The 16,090-nt window shown below is 45.0% G+C and overlaps 2 protein-coding genes across 4 annotated transcripts in view; one reads left to right on the forward strand and one right to left on the reverse strand.

Moving 5' to 3' along the window:
- The window catches only part of PBRM1 (polybromo 1), a 57,670-nt gene extending 55,353 nt beyond the window's left edge, over nt 1-2,317 (reverse strand). For all 3 annotated transcript variants that reach the window (XM_079967216.1, XM_079967215.1, XM_079967212.1), the window contains exon 1: nt 2,224-2,317. The gene's annotated coding sequence lies outside the window, so the exon portion shown is untranslated. The remainder of the gene's footprint in view (nt 1-2,223) is intronic.
- A 119-nt stretch (nt 2,318-2,436) lies between these two features.
- GNL3 (G protein nucleolar 3) lies at nt 2,437-16,033 on the forward strand. The gene is made up of 15 exons (XM_079967234.1): nt 2,437-2,563; nt 5,183-5,241; nt 5,630-5,767; nt 6,738-6,848; nt 7,735-7,818; nt 8,197-8,332; nt 9,212-9,315; nt 10,120-10,261; nt 11,462-11,549; nt 12,631-12,805; nt 13,602-13,744; nt 14,331-14,467; nt 14,964-15,154; nt 15,657-15,738; nt 15,828-16,033. The coding sequence occupies exons 1-15, from the start codon at nt 2,551-2,553 to the stop codon at nt 15,896-15,898; spliced, it is 1,674 nt and encodes a 557-aa protein (XP_079823360.1). The 5' UTR covers nt 2,437-2,550; the 3' UTR covers nt 15,899-16,033.
- Nucleotides 16,034-16,090: the final 57 nt, after the last annotated feature.

The raw sequence follows: 16,090 nt of genomic DNA on the forward strand, positions 1-16,090 counted from the left end.
TCCATGAGCCAATGCTCAGATGAAGTTATAGACTGATACTGACAAATGAAATGAACCCAGAGGAACTGATGCTTGAAGATTCAAATGATCTGGGATTTACCTGTTGTATCACACCTCCTGAGAGAGCAGGTATGCAGTATAGAGGTACTCCAGGACCTGTTTTGCTCCTGGTTTTCTGGAGGGCAGCAGTAGTCAGGAATGCTATTTACCATCACACAGCATAATCCTATCTATGTTTTTTCAGAAGTTCATCACACAAACGTAAATGGGACTTTCAGTTTAATCCTATATACCTGCTTATTCAGAAGTAGCAATCAATGAGTAGAGAGAACTGAAACCTGATTTTCTAAGTAGAGTCCAAGATTGGAAACTTAGGGCAGTATTAAATGGGGTTTCCCCCACTTCTCCATCTACCCCACCCCAAATTATGCTCTAGAGTGTTGGTGAAACCTCCAGAACAGATTTAGAGGGCCTCTGGGGAGAAGAGCAAGACAATGTTCTGTCACACAAGGAGAAATCCAAGCACTGATGAAATGTTTCCCTTAGTGTTGCTTTGAATACCAACTTTAATTTTGTGAATCATCTACAGTGTTTTCCTTGTAATATATATCTTCCTACTGTCAGTCATGAATTGGTAAACTGAATATAGGATTATTATAAGACAGTCTATGTGCAGCTTACTCTGTATCCCTTCAGGTTAACTAGATGTTACCTTTACATCAATGAACCCCTTTTTTAGAATTCCTCACTTTTTTTTAACCCAAAGCAAATGTGCCCGCTTCCCTAAGCCAAATCGGAATGACCCGACCCAGATCAGGCTGGGAGAAATTCTTTCCTTTGTGTCATTTTCTTGCTTAACTTTCACACCTACCTGCAGATAGCTAAGGGATGAAAATTTTCAGCAGAAAAAAAAGTGTTAGGGAAACAAAACAAAAACAAAAAACCCTCATAGTGATTTACAAAAAGATAAAATAATAAAATTATACAACAATAGTTTAAACCATATCAAAAGTTAAAATACTAAAACAGATTAAAATTTATATAGCTTTCTAATCATCTGGGTAGGCTTGTCTAAGCAAGAATGTTTTCAGCAGCCTGCCAGCCCAGGCTGTCAACAAGAGATCCAGCCCATTTCAGAATTTGTCAGTAAGTTAGATAATATATGGAAATACCACCTGATAGTAGTCTCTTAAGGCTTTTACAGTTAGTTTCAAACAAACGCACCAAGGAATGCTTCCCTAGCAATGAGAAACATAGCACTTCTTATGTAGGAAACACTGTATTTGATATCTTTCTAAAATATATGTTCCACCTAAATGTAAGCCTTTCTGAAATTTAAACACAGAAAACCAGCCCTTAGAAATGCAATAGCCCTTACATCAGATAGTAGCACTATCTATATTTGCTGAAGTACCATGTGCACAATTCCAACATTTTTCATTCATCCTGTTTGTCACTTTCTCAACAGTGTAACTTTTTAGAAAGGAGCAGCACTCCACTTTACGCTTTAAGTCATGGTCTTAAAGGACATGCAGTGACCACCCGAAGTACTAACTTTATTTTTCTAGACGGTATTAATATGGGAAATGGGGGGGCCAGCCACCTCCATATGCTTAAAATGTAAGGCGGGGTAGATCTCTCAGAGAAGAGACCAGTGTCGCTTTTGACAAGTGCAGTGCGTCCTGCTCCCGTACCACTGTGAAAACTTCAGATCATTTTCTCACATGCGGAAGTTCATGCTTGCAATTTCGAGAGGGAAAAATTAAAAGTTTTCCAAAATCGCCGTTGAAGGAAAACAAAACAAACCAAGCCAATATATAAATGGGGGTGGGTGGGGAGGGGGTAAGGTTTAAGAGGAGAAGGAAAACCAGCTGCGAACAAGAAACAAGCAAAGTGATGTCGCGTGTGAGAGAGGCGTGTGAATTCAGAGTGGGGGGAAAGAGGGTTAGGAGTTCATTCAGGGTCTTCCGAGGGCCAAGCTCTTGTTCCATCTGGGGGGCGACTGGGGATGCGTGTGGGGAGCGAGCGGGTGGGTGGGCGAAGGGGGAAATGAGGAGGCGGTGAGGCAGGGCGGGCAGAGGGTCAGGGGCGAAAGCGACCCGCCAGCAGCTCCGCAGCCACACAAAGGGAAACCCGCCGCGGCCTCCTGCCTGCCCTGCCCTCCCCGCGAGCGCCCTGCCCAGCGCCGCCTCGCTCGCTCGCTCGCCCGCCGCCTCGCCTTACCCAGCCGCCGCCGACGCCGCTCCCCCGCCTCCTGCAGCCGCGGCCGCGCTCAGCCCCCGTCGCCGCCACGGCCCCCCGCGCTGTCGGCGTCGCCGCCACTGTTGCCGCTCAGCCTCGCTCGCTCACTCGCTCGCAGGGGAGCCCGCCGCTGTCGCAAAAGCAGCCAGCCTCGGCCGCCAAGCGCCGGCCGGGAGCGCGACAGGGAGGGGGGAAGAGAGCGGGCGGCGCTTTACGGCCGAGCCTCGGGTGTTCCTCCTTCCACGTGGAGAGCCGCGCAGACGAGGCGGAGGACGGAGACGAGCGAGGAGCAGCTTCTGCGCGGCAGCCATGAGGCGACCCAGTAAGCGCTGCTGGGGAGGGGGAGAGGGGCGGCTGCTGCTTCTGCCGCTGCTTAAGGGCTGCGGGCTGGAGGTGGAAAGGTCGCCTCGCAGCCTCTCCCGTGGGCGGCCAGGCCAATGTGCGCCTTGGCGGGCCAGTTCTTTGCAGCCCCTCTTGCGAACCGCGGCCTCCATGGAGGCGGGAAAGTGGCCTGGGCTCTTCGGCCGCGGGGTCTCAGGACGCGAGGTGCTTCCTGTATTGGAGAGGCGCTTCTGGGTCTAACTCAGGAACTTAGGTTTCCTAACTCAGAAAAGGCCTGCCTGGATCAGGCCAAAGGTCCATCCAGCCCCCCGCGATCTCCGCCTACAGTGACAGGCCACGTGCCCGCGCGGCGAAACTCGCCAGCGGGATTTGAGAACTGCGCCCAGTGGGGGACGCAGACCCCTGAACATTTTGTGAATCTAAGTTTGGCCTCATTGAGGGGCAGTATTTCAATATCAGTAGGAGAATAAGAGTGCCCCTAAACATTTTTTTAAAGCAGTGATGCACCCATCCTCTTGCTGGGCCTCTGCAAACCCCTAACCCGCTTTTGGCCTTCCATTAAAAGGTCAAGCAACGTGAAGAGGATCCCCTTGGCTGTTCCCTTGCTTCTCCTTCGGGTGCTTCCCACCTCGCTCCTCGGGCCGTTTTTCCACCTTTCTCCAGTCCACGGGCCCGTTTTTCTTGTAATGTTTTGGTCTCCCAGTGTTTTTTTCCCTTGCTTCCAATCTTTCCGTGTCCTTTTCGCCGTCTGAAACCTCACTCACTGCTAAGTTTTGCCCTCTCAAAACGGACTGTTGATGCTCCCCTATATAGAGCACCAACCCCCCCCCCAGGTGTTTGGGAAAGACTGGGCAGAAGGGGGCAACTGATATCTCAGAGAATTTTTGGCTGACTTACACTGGCTGGAGCTAATGGGAGTTGAAGGCTGCAACATTTGGAGGCTATAAGGCTCCCTTGTAACAATCCTAAAGACATGGCAAATTGTGGCTGCTACTGAAGATGAACTGGTCTGTCTGTCTTTGCTCTTAATCTATAAGAGAGGGAGGGGTTAGCTGTCTTTCCACTTTTGGCGAAGACTTCCGGCTGTTTAAAATGTATGCTTGTAAACCCGGAAAGGTTCTCAACAGCAAGAAGCTGAATAGTGAAGGACAAAACCTTCCCATGCAAGGATTTCAAGATCTTGGGCATGTACCATCCAAACACCTTTCCTGCTTTTACTTCAGTGTATGTTTAGCCTGCAGTCCTTTGCACACTTTTAACTCCCAATGAAATCAACCAAACTTAGCATCTGAGTAAACATGCACAGCAAAGGCTGTAGCCATAAACACAGCTTCCAGGAGGTAAGTTCTAGAGATGGAGGACCCTTTCATTGGCCTGCAGGTTGTTTAACTCTACCTAGGTATATCAGCCTTTCCCAGGCTGGGGTCTGTAGATGTTGTTAGATTACAGTGGTGCCTCGCAAGACGGAAAACCCGCTAGACGAAAGGGTTTTCCGTTTTGGAGGTGCTTCGCAAAACGAATTTCCTATGGGCCTGCGGGTTTTTTCCCCTTTTTCAAAGCCGCTAATAGCGCTAATCCGCTAAGCCGTCAATGGGCTTGCTTTGCAAGACGAAAAAACCGCTAGACGAAGAGAATCGCGGAACGGATTCTTTTCGTCTTGCGAGGCACCACTGTATAACTTCCATCATCTCCAGCCAGCATGGCAGTCGGTCAGGGATGTTGGCATTTGTAGTTCAACAATATCTAGGGACCCAAGGTTAAGGAAGGCTGACACTATTAGGCAGATGTCTCTGCTCTTCTGCATATGTACTGACTCATTTCATTGTATAATTATATTAATTCTTTTTTCGTTAGTAGAAGACCCCTGCCCCCCCCCCCCCGGTCTGGCACACCTGATTGTACACTATTTTTTTGGGAAGCTTCCTATGCCCTTAGAACATGCACAGGCAAACTCTGGCCCTCCAGATGTTTGGGACTACAATTCCCATCATCCCTGACCACTGGTCCTGTTAGGTAGGGATGGTGGGAATTGTAGTCCCAAACATCTGGAGGGCCGGAGTTTGCCTATGCCTCCCTTAGAAAGCATGTCTCACTGAACACTATAGAGATTGGCATAGGGTTGAATCAATACTGGTAGTGTTGGGTCATGACAAAGCAGTTTCTGCGGATGCGATGGATATGGCAATGGAGGTTGAAGTCTTTGATTTCTGCTCCTGTAGTGCAATCTAAGGCTGTGCTACACATGCATGTGTAGCACAGAACACTGAGTATATACTTAAGGCTGCAGGTGGAGATGCCACTTCTGAATGCACTTCCACCTTAAAAACAAAACTTGTGGATAGAATTGCATACCGGGAAGGAACAGCCCTTTGCCTGGTATGCTGGTTTCATATTTGGAATGATTTTTTGGGAGGGTGGTGTTAGAAATGTAATCCTCCACCTGCTGTCTATAAGTGGTATGATTTTATACTGTATTATGTGTATTTTATGGTGTTTCGGATCATATTTGTGGAGGAGAAGGTTGCGGCATGCATTTAACCCGTTATTGTTGGCTTGGATCTGCAGACATTTATTTACCTTTGGACTTTTTATATTTCAGAGTTGAAGAAAGCTAGTAAGCGTATGACCTGCCACAAACGGTTTAAAATACAGAAAAAGGTAAGTTAGCAGTGTGCAATCTACTACAGTCGTACCTTGAATCTCGAACGCATTGCGAGTCAAACGTTTTGGCTCCTGAACGCCACAGCCCTGGAAGTGAGTGTTCCGGTTTGCGAACGTTCTTTGGAACCCGAATGTCCAACGCAGCTTCTGGTTGGCTGCAGGAGTCTTTTTTCCTGAACGCCTGCCCGTATTATTGTTGTTGTTATTATTATTATTATTATTATTATTATTAACCAAGCGTATAAAGCTAAATGCATGTAAGTTGTGAGTTACCTGTATACAAAACACAGATCACAGTGTAATGAAGAATCTATATGGGTGAACAGCTATAGTGAACAAACGTTAGCATCTTTTAATAGAAAAATCTGCCCATTGTTGGTTACAGGTGCGAGAACACAACAGAAAAGTCCGGAAGGAAGCCAAGAAACGTGGGCACAAAAAGCCAAAGAAAGATCTCGGAGTTCCCAATGCAGCACCTTTCAAGGAGCAGGTTCTTCGGGAAGCAGAACAAAGAAAACAAAGGGTAAAACAACTTGCATATTCATGGAATACAGTGGTACCTCGGGTTACATACATTTCAGGTAACAGACTCCGCTAACCCAGAAATAGTGCTTCAGGTTAAGAACTTTGCTTCAGGATGAGAACAGAAATCATGTGGCAGCGGCGTGGCAGCAGTGGGAGGCCCCATTAGCTAAAGTGGTGCTTCAGGTTAAGAACAGCTTCAGGTTAAGTACGGACCTCCAGAACGAATTAAGTACTTAACCCGAGGTACCACTGTATTGTCATGGAACTCTGTGGTGAATCACTGTCTACTTTCAGCAGTCAGTGGTTCACCTGTAACAGGATGAAGAGCCTTGGGTCCAGGGAACAAATACTGACCTCCAGGCCTCTCTGCCCAGTTCTTGGAAAACTTCCCAGGCCACTTCCCTGACAAGCCCTGTTTCATACCCCTAGTGTTTTTGCCTGGCTGGGATGTGTCCTTGAACTCTGAGAATGCCTCTCTTTTCTGGGCAGAGGATAAAGAGAGGTATCTGTATGAACTATCCTACTGTATAAAGACACCGTGCAGAGGTTGGGCTAAAACAGATTCCCCACTTCTGACCTACCTAGTACTTGCTAGCTTTGATTTCTTAGTGTGTTCAATTAGTCCAGCAACATTTGTGGTTAATATTCTAATTTGAGTAATTAACCTGGGCTGCAGCACTGGCATTTCTGCTGCACTTTCAGCACAAAGTGTTGAAACGCTTTGGCATTTGCTTCTGTGTGACTTCACAAGCTCTCAAACAGAGGGAAAGTGGAACTTAGCAACTGGTTCAGCACTGACATGGCGTTCTCCCACTGTCCTTTATTAATATGCTTCATTTTCAAGATTGTAAGGTGGTGTTTGCAACACAAAACACAGTCGAATTCTGGGTAGCTGTAGTGCTTTTCTGAATACAGTAGGAGATCCTGCATATAACTTGGTGCCTTTGTGTGTTTGTGCATGTGAGCAGCGTGAAGAACTAAAGAAACAACAGAAGCTTGATCGGCAAAAGGGGCTAGAAAAGAAACGCAAACAAGAAGCTAATAAAAAGGATGCTGCTAAAGTAAAGCTTTCTGAAAAGGTATGCATTTCACTTAAATCAGAAATACTCCACAAAACATGAAAAAAATCATTTGTGACATTTGGAATAATGGCATCCCAATACTGTGCCAAACATCTGTGCCAGTTGAGGCTTTTGCAGTTCCCTTGCTTTCTAGTTTGGCAACATTCCCCTCCATTTGCCTAAAATGGCCAGACGCCAAATCCACCCAGAGCCTTCCAATTGTGGGCCACCCCCCACCACAAGCACACCCTACATGGTATGCTTTGAAACAGAGTAGATGGGGGAGGCCTCAGGAGGAGGGAAGGAAAGAGAAGTCCCACTGCATGAGCAGAAGTTTGTTTTATTCAGACAGATCCAACTGAACTTTTCCCCAAAATGTAGGCTAATACTTGGGAATTTATTTATTTATATATAAATTTTAATTTTCCCCCATTCCAGGTATGACGTTTTGTAGGGCTGAAAGGAGTCTCTTCCAAATACTTGCACAGAGCACTTACCATATTGGCCTGAATAAAAGCCGCACCTCCCCCCCCCAAAAAAAATCTGACTGTGAAAAGTAAAGTGCGGCTTATATTCGTGACCTTACACTGCCAGCCTGGGAGTGCAGGGCAATGGCGTGTTGCCCACCCGCTGCCAGCAAAGTGGTGTGGCTCCGCCCCCCCCCCCACCCCCGAGAGCAGCCCAGGTATTGTCTTTTTTTCTCTCTCCCCCCCCCCTTTTCAATTTTAAAGGTGTGGCTTATTTGCAGGTGCGGCTTATATATGGGCCAGTGCGGTAACGTGTCATGTAATTTTGTGTTCTTGTTGCTTTAAAAGATTGAAGTCCTGATGATCAGTTTTTCGGTTCTAAGTGATGTTAGATTCCTGTATACTAAACTTTCATATCTGTATCTACTTTATCTTAGAAATCAGCCGCTAAACAAAAAGCAAAGGCAAGCCGGCAGTTAGAGAAAAAGTCACGGAAATTCTTTTGCAAGGAGCTTAAAAAGGTAATTTTTTTACAGTCATGTGAAAAACTCTTTCACTGTGGCTATTTACCATCCAGGGAACCTAATGCCTTCATTTCAGCTGTGTGACATTCTCTTTTACTGGGGACTCCATCATTGCCCTGTTTTCCAAGTGGTCCCAACTGGTTTTGAAAATGGTTGTGTTTCTCTCTTTGTATTTTGACCATCGCAAAGAAAGATGTCATTGGTTTTGTACGGTTCTGAAAATAATGAGATGGCTGCTTTCAAACAGATGTTAAGATTCAGTTATATGAGAGAAAGTGCCCTTATCTTAACTACTCCTTACAAATGCGCATGGTGACAACATTTCTGTGCAGATTTTGACTCTGGAATGTGCACCCTTCCCCTGTTGCTGTTTAGGTGATTGAAGCTTCTGACGTAGTGCTGGAAGTCTTAGATGCTAGAGACCCTCTAGGCAGCAGGTGCCCACAGGTGGAGCAACTTGTTAGTCAGATGGAAGGAGAGAAAAAAATACTGCTAGTTTTAAATAAAATTGGTAAGTGCAAATAACCTTTTTTTTAATCCTACAAATACCTATTAGTTTAGTTAAGCCCAAATGATTAGTGGTTTCATTATAATGTGTGATGCCTAGGAATGGAAGTAAATGTGTTTACTTAGAAGTATGCCCTTCTGTGTTTAATAATAAGCTATATCACAAGTAATGGCTTTTGTTTGGTATCAAGATACTTTTCATCTGGCATCAGTAGGGTGGGATTAACTTAAATCCAAGTTTCACTACCTAGCGGACTTGTACAGGCAACCAGTTAAATAACATTCCAGTGGAATGTGAGCTATGAGGAAGATACAAAATGATACTGATGTAGCTCTGAAGACTGTCAGATCCAACTCTGAGCTCACTGTTCTGGTTGCAATAGGGTAGTTTTAGCAACAGCCACAGCAGCCATTTCCCCACATGTCAGCTGTTCACCGGGAGCCTCAGCAAAGCTCCGCTGTGGTTCTCAAAGAGACCTTCCCTGCAGCCCAAAGAGGGGCTTTGCTGGGGCTATTCAGGACTGTCCCCCAACTTCTAGGTTTCCTGGGCGGTTCGTATGCACAGTCGCATGTGAATTAAATGTGCACAAATGGGTGACTGTATTGGGTTGTTTTTTTAGCATTTGGATTTTCCTCTAAACCAAGGGAAATAAAGCAGTTCCTCACATCTAAAGGGGATGGGATACAGTCATCTTTGAATTTGCAAAGTATCTTGTGGCATGTTTTCATGGGTTGGAATATGCTTCATCCATTGCATCAGTACCTAACAAATCCACTGAACAGACTTAACGCAGCTGCCGTTCCTTGAAACCATTTTATCACCAGCAATGTAATCACTGCCTAATTTTTGCACATTGTGGTTTGTGGTGATGTTATCTTTCAGACCTAATACCGAAAGAGAACTTGGAGAAATGGCTGGATTATTTAAACCAGGAACTGCCAACCGTTGCTTTTAAATCTGCGATGCAGCAAAAAGACAAAACTGTGGTAAGAGCAGCCCGTCCTCTTTTCGACAGTGCTGGACTATGTGTTGCTTGCATGGAATGTTATGGGGGCGAGAGGGAGAGAGAGAGAAAATCCTAATACAAAACTGCATTCCCTCCATTCTAACAGGTTGTAACAGTATATTTACCTTCTATGTGTATGCCTGGTCAAGACCCTTTAGCCAATTGGTGTTCTTGACTGGGGGGGGGGGTTGTGTGGATGCAGATTTACATGCGCTGGCGCTGTTCTTTTCCCGCAACAAACATGCTCCCATTAATACATCAGTGTGGGAACGGTGTTCCCACTGCCCTGGATTTTGATTAGTTGTGGATAGCTTAACTCCATTGTCTTTGGTGGGTCTTTTGTCTTTTGTTTTATTATTGTTATTATTTTAAAAATTCGTGTTTCCCCTCCATGAGAAGTCTGGTGGGCAGCAACTCGAGAACGGGCCTTCTCTGCAATGGCTCCCTGATTGTGGAATGCTCTCTTCAAGAGAGGCTCGTCTGGCGCCTTCATTACATATCTTTAGGTGCCAGGCAAAAACATTCCTCTTCTTCCAGGCCTTTACAAAATTCTGTGGCCTTTTAAACTTAGAGGGGTATTGCTCTTGTTTGTTACTGTGGTATGGGCTTCTGTGTTTTTATAATGTAAAGTGATCCTCAGATGAAGGGTGGTATGAAAAAGGTGTTTTCCCCCATTTGGTGCACAGGATCTGCGTTTTTTAAATGTGTTCCTGTTTTAAACACATTGCCTTATGAAATCATTTCCTCTGATGCTGACGTACCCCATCTTAATTTAAATCTACAGCAAGAAAAGAAGCACACAAAGAGACGTAGTGCATATCTTGATTTATCGAGATCCAGCTTATGTTTTGGGAGTGAGTGCCTGCTAAAACTCCTTCGAGAGCACAGTGTAACTAAAGAGAGAGTTATTCAGGTTGGTGTGGTGGGTAAGTGCCCCATTTTTTGGTCTACATGGAGTTCCTTGGGTTGCAGTAATAATCTGTCTGAGCACTGCAGCAGTTTTAGTGGTTATGTGGTATCACATGGTGGCAATTCAAAAAAGGCCCCCTACCTTTAGCTGTAGCCTTTCAGGGACGTGCGGTGGGAATGATGTACTTGAAAAGCCCCAGTATGAGCTCCAAACACCATGTGCATGGCCAGGATCCTAGAGATTATACTGTTGTTGTCACTGGAGTGAGAAATGAGGATATATGCTTTTGTCTTAGATTATTGTGAAGACTTCAGATCCAACTCTGATCTCGCTCCGCAGGCAGCTTTGAAATGGGTGTATCTCACACACCTGTAGGTGAAATATTTTTAGAGAACAAATTGGCGCCAAAAATCAGAAGGTGGCAGTGCCACCTACAAACATTTCTCTTGCGGTCTGCATGCCACGGCCCTCATGGCTCCCTCAGCAATATTGCAAGGGTGGGCAAAGAAAACGAAGTGGAGATTGAATATATACCACGATATTCCTCCCAAGTAAGCAGTCTTCCTGGAGGATAATTTAACTTGAAGATGATGTTTTTACTCCCGGGTGTGTTTTGAACTTGGGATAGAATCCCACCTAAACAAACATCTCATGTGGGGGTGGGAGAGTTCTATTGACACTCACTCCACCAAGAAGGGGAAGGAACCATCTTTACATTTAATCTTTCCAACTGCACTTTGGGGGGGGGGGAGTATGTGTGAAATGTTCTGGCTCACACTTGCTCTGGCCATTTCTTCTGGGATCGATGAATGGAAAGGAAGGTTGCTCTTAGAATTATTTGTACTAACAGCATGAACAGTCATCTCTTCCCAAGATACTTACAATCCAAAGTTGGGTGCAGAGAGAACTGGTAGAGGAGAGGGCAAGGGATTCATGCGAGGAGCTGCAGCTGAACACACTTAGACTTCACTGGGAACAAAGAGCTTAAGCAATGTCTTCATGGAAATTGTGAATCGTACAGATGGGGAAGAAAAGAGCTATGATGCAGTGCAAGTTATGTGATTGGGGTTCTACCTCCACTGGGCAAATGCTGGTATGGTAGCATGAGCAGATTTCTTTCCCAAGAAAATGCAAACTTTCCTCTTCAGATAATACCTAGCATGCCACATTTGGTTACTAATGCACCTTTGTTTTTATTTTGTATCTTGGCCTTCAGGTTTTCCTAACACAGGGAAAAGCAGCGTAATCAATAGTCTGAAAGAGGTGCATGCCTGCGACGTGGGACCAGTCAGAGGCCTCACTAAGTTAGTTTCCTTTCATGGTACAACGTTTTTCAAGCATTGCCATTCAACTTCACTAAGCTCCCTCCTGTGGTTCGACTTCTTCTCTCCACTTACACAAAAGAGATCCCATTAGGGAGATGTATTGTTAGGACGGGGTGAGGAACCATTCTAACAATGACATATTTCATTTTCAGCTTTCCCATTGCATAGCGATTTTCAAATTGGCAATCAAATGGATATAATCTTCCTTATTGTTAATCAGGAGGGACGCGGGTGGCGCTCTGGGTTAAACCACAGAGCCTAGGACTTGCTGATCAAAAGGTTGGCGGTTCGAATCCCCGTGACGGGATGAGCTCCCGTTGCTCGGTCCCTGCTCCTGCCAACCTAGCAGTTTGAAAGCACGTCAAAGTGCAAGTAGATAAATAGGTACCGCTCTGGCGGGAAGATAAACAGCGTTTCCGTGCGCTGCTCTGGTTCGCCAGAAGCGGCTTAGTCATGCTGGCCTCATGACCTGGAAGCTGTACACTGGCTCCCTCAGCCAATAAAGCGAGATGAGCGCCGCAACCCCAGAGTCGGCCACGGCTGGACCTAATGGTCAGGGGTCCCTTTGCCTTTACTATTGTTAAGCAGAGTGCTATAAAATGTTTAATTAAATTGTGTCAGCTTTGCTAGTTGTGAAACTAGACCTGTTGTTTTGACTTCATTGGACCAGACCTGTCAGAAGAGATCATGGGAATTGAATCAAGAGTAAACAGGTACATAGTGGAGAATAACCATGCATATCCCAGTAATTGCAACCTGACATGCAGATTTTGCTATCTTCAGTGTTTAACGTTTTGCTTTCTGGAAAGACTCCCATTTAGCCCAGGCCTAATGCTTTGATTCTGTATGGCAAGGATGGGGAACCTTTGGTTTTCCAGACATTGCTGAACTACAACTCCCATCATCCCTCAGCATTGCTGGCTGATAATGATGGGAGTTTGGGAGCGCCACACCTTTTCCACTCCTGCTTTATGATTTGCGTATTTGTCGAATATTTCCTGGAGTTTGTTTTTTCTATAACCCCCTCCCCCATGCTCATTGTGTGTGTGTTCTTTTAAAGGTGTCTACAAATAGTTCACATCGACAAACAGATCAGGATGTTAGATAGTCCATGTATCATTGCAGCGCCTTCCAACTCTGCTCTTGCTTTGGCACTGAGAAGTACTGCAGACATTGATGCTGAAAACTTAGTTGGTTCAGTAGATGCTATTCTGAAGCATTGCTGCAAACAGCAGGTAAAGCTATTGTATAGTTTCCCAGTAATTTATTGGCCTCGGGTGTGTTTAGCTTGCACATTTGTTGCACTTATGGGGAACCAGTGGCCCTCCTAGTGTAGTTGGACTAAAACTGCCACCATCCCTGTTCATTGGCCATGCTAGCTGGAACTAATTGGAGTTGACATCCACTAGCACCCAAAATGCCACAGGTTCTCTCCATCTATTTTATTAATTGTATTGATAAAATAGCTCTTGGTTTGCTTTCTGGCAAGGGTCAGTAGCAGTTGTGTAGCATCAAGTTCACACAGATAAAACCGTCTATGTTTGCCAATCATGTCAGACTCCTTAGATTAAATCAGATAAGATTCAGCAAGTTAATGCTCGTTTACTTTATTCCTTACCTGCTCTTCACTATGAGGTCCCAACACATACTGTAATTATTTAAAAGTGCAATCTTTAAAAAGTTTAAACCGATCACAACTGATAATTTGGTTGGGTTATAAAATATGAATTTCAAGTTTTATATGCCCCATCATTGAACAGATTCATGCTTATTACTGTATTAGCCAAGTGAGAAATGAGGATATTTGTTATGTCTTACTGTTCCAGTGAAGACATCAGATCCAACTCTGATCTTGCTTTGTGCTTAATGGTGCTTCCTAAGGAGCTTTGACCCACTTCTGCTTTCTGCCGTGGTCTAGATATGTAAACTGGAGCAAGAAAATGCTGTTCTTGCCATTAAAAGGCTTGGGCTTACGAGTGATGTTGGAGAATCTGGTGTACACCCGAGGCTCTCTTTTTATTATTATTTCAGATTATGCTGCACTACAACATCCCAGACTACAGAAACTCTCTGGAGTTCTTAACTCTGCTTGCTCAAAAGAGAGGAATGCTGAAGAAAGGAGGTCTTCCTGATACAGAAAGTGCAGCCAAACTATTTCTGTACGATTGGACAGGGTAAATATGTTCTCATTTGTCTGCATGAAAGATTTGCTGCTGAGAAGTAGGTGCTGTGCTTAAAAGAACATGGTGTGGTGAAGGAGAACCTCTCTCTCACCCCTCCTTGCCCAACTTCTGCACTTCCCTGCAGTGCTGCTACTTGAGTCTTTCTCTCTGCTAGTTGCCACCTCCCCTCCCTTTTTTGGGGTCAGCTAAAGGTAAAGGGACCCCTGACCATTAGGTCAAGTCGTGACCGACTCTGGGGTTGCGGCGCTCATCTTGCTTTATTGGCCGAGGGAGCCGGCGTACAGCTTCCAGGTCATGCGGCCAGCATGACTAAGCCGCTACTGGCGAGCCAGAGCAGCGCATGGAAACGCCGTTGGGGTCAGCTACAGCCCCAGAAACAAGGTGGAAAATTGGGAGTGTACAATTAAATGCTAACTCCTGGGAGGCAGGACCAGAGTGCCTTGTCTGCTAGCCAGCCCCTTGCAATTTACACAGTGTAAAGCCAGCTCTCCAGCCCTCTGCTTCTCCTGAATAAATAGGGCAAATTCCTGGTTTTTAGATCCTTTGTAAACAATTTTCTTCCCCACCCCCCTCTTAGGGCTAAAGTGAGTTACTATTCACGGCCTCCTCCAGCATGGACTCTGTCGCCACACCTTTCCCGTGAAATCGTAGCAGCAGCACAACAGGCTTTTAATCTTCAGGATCTGGAAGAAGATAACAAAAGTACCATAAAAGGTGATGCTGGTATACCAAATAATCTTGGGTCTTAAGATGTGAGTTTCAGAACAGTTGTTGTTTTGCTATGTTATGCTACTTAGTTTGTTAGTGGGCAGCATTATTTTATACACCTAAGAGACATCTCCTGAAGCTTATTAAGCTTCTAGCATGAGTGGCCAGACAGAGCTATGCAGTTGAGAGGTGGCTCAGTTTTCAGGGGCTACCACTGAGTTCTGTGCATCCAAACAAACAGTGGCATCACTGTCTTAGGTGCCATGGAATCTTGATTATAGTGAGAGATGTAAACTTAATTCTCCTGAGTGTGCTGTGCTGACAAATATATACAACTGAAGCTAGGAAATGAATTGAGCATCTTGCACCTTTGATGTTTTCTGATGCAGTTCACTTAAAATGTGAAACCGTTTTGGTAGAAATTGGACCAGAGCATTTGTCTTTTGGGAAAGCACTTTCAACAGTTCTGCCCATATAGCATAAATGGACATTTCTTTTACAGGTAGCAAATATCCTAATGAGGCAAGCAGCATCGCCTTTCAATCTCTTGGCTTCACCGAGGGCATAATAGAAGAGAGTGAACTGCCAGAGGAAGTAGTGGACTTGGAGAAGACAGAAGCGAGTGAAGATGAGGAGGAATTAACTGACGGAGAAGATGAAGAGGAGGATGAAATAGAAAGTGATATTGAAGAGGTACATCTGTGAGCACCAAGATTAATAATATATTGAGAGTCGTGTGGAGAGGGTGGAGTTCTTGGCCTCAGTCCTTATCCATGAAGAAAAGGGTACACTGTCGAGACAGTACAACCTACACTTGTAGGTTATTTTTGAATTTGCATGTGTTGCCTAAACAGGCAAATAGCTTCCTGTTGGAAATTCAGTGGTACCTCTGCTTACAAACTTAATTTGTTCTGGAGGTCCATTCTTAAGCTGAAACTGTTCTTATCCTGAGGCGCACTTTCGCTAATGGGGCCTCCCGCTGCTCGCACGCCTCAGGCACGCGTTTTCCGTTCGTATCCTGGGGCAAAGTTTGCAACCAGGAGCAGCTACTTCCGGGTTAGCAGAGCTCGTAACCAGAAGCGTTCGTAACCCGAGGCACCACTGTAATATGCAGTGCCTTTGGCTTTTAGAAAAATGTTTAATTACCAGCAGTGCGATCATGTTGACTTTTTGAATTCCTGTCACCTTGTTTCAGGAAAGCAACAGAACAGCAAGCGGCAAAACAACCTCTGAAGAGCTAAAAGCAAACAATGCAGACTTGGGGAAGTTACCCACAGGTACATTTATTAAAATTAATGAATTTCAAAAGACTAATGTCACCTTGAGCAAGCATTTCAGCCTGACTTTTTTTTTTCCCCTTCTGAAGGTAAGCAACCCAACATAGAGAAGACTAGTGACCTGGATGATGCATATGACTTCAATACAGATTATATGTGAAGAGAATATCAAAATGACTTGAGTGCTGCTTTGATTTCTGGGACCAATACCAGGACTTTTTGGAGGCCCTCAAGTTCAGGCCATGTGAATATTGTACAGGACTATTAAATAATTCAGTAAAAATAGTAAAGAAAAGATTTTGTTTTCAACTTTGTAAATCGTATTGAATAATAATGATAATTTTTTTTACCT

This window comes from Podarcis cretensis (assembly GCF_951804945.1).
Source record: "Podarcis cretensis genome assembly, chromosome: 2".
Lineage (NCBI taxonomy): Eukaryota > Metazoa > Chordata > Lepidosauria > Squamata > Lacertidae > Podarcis > Podarcis cretensis.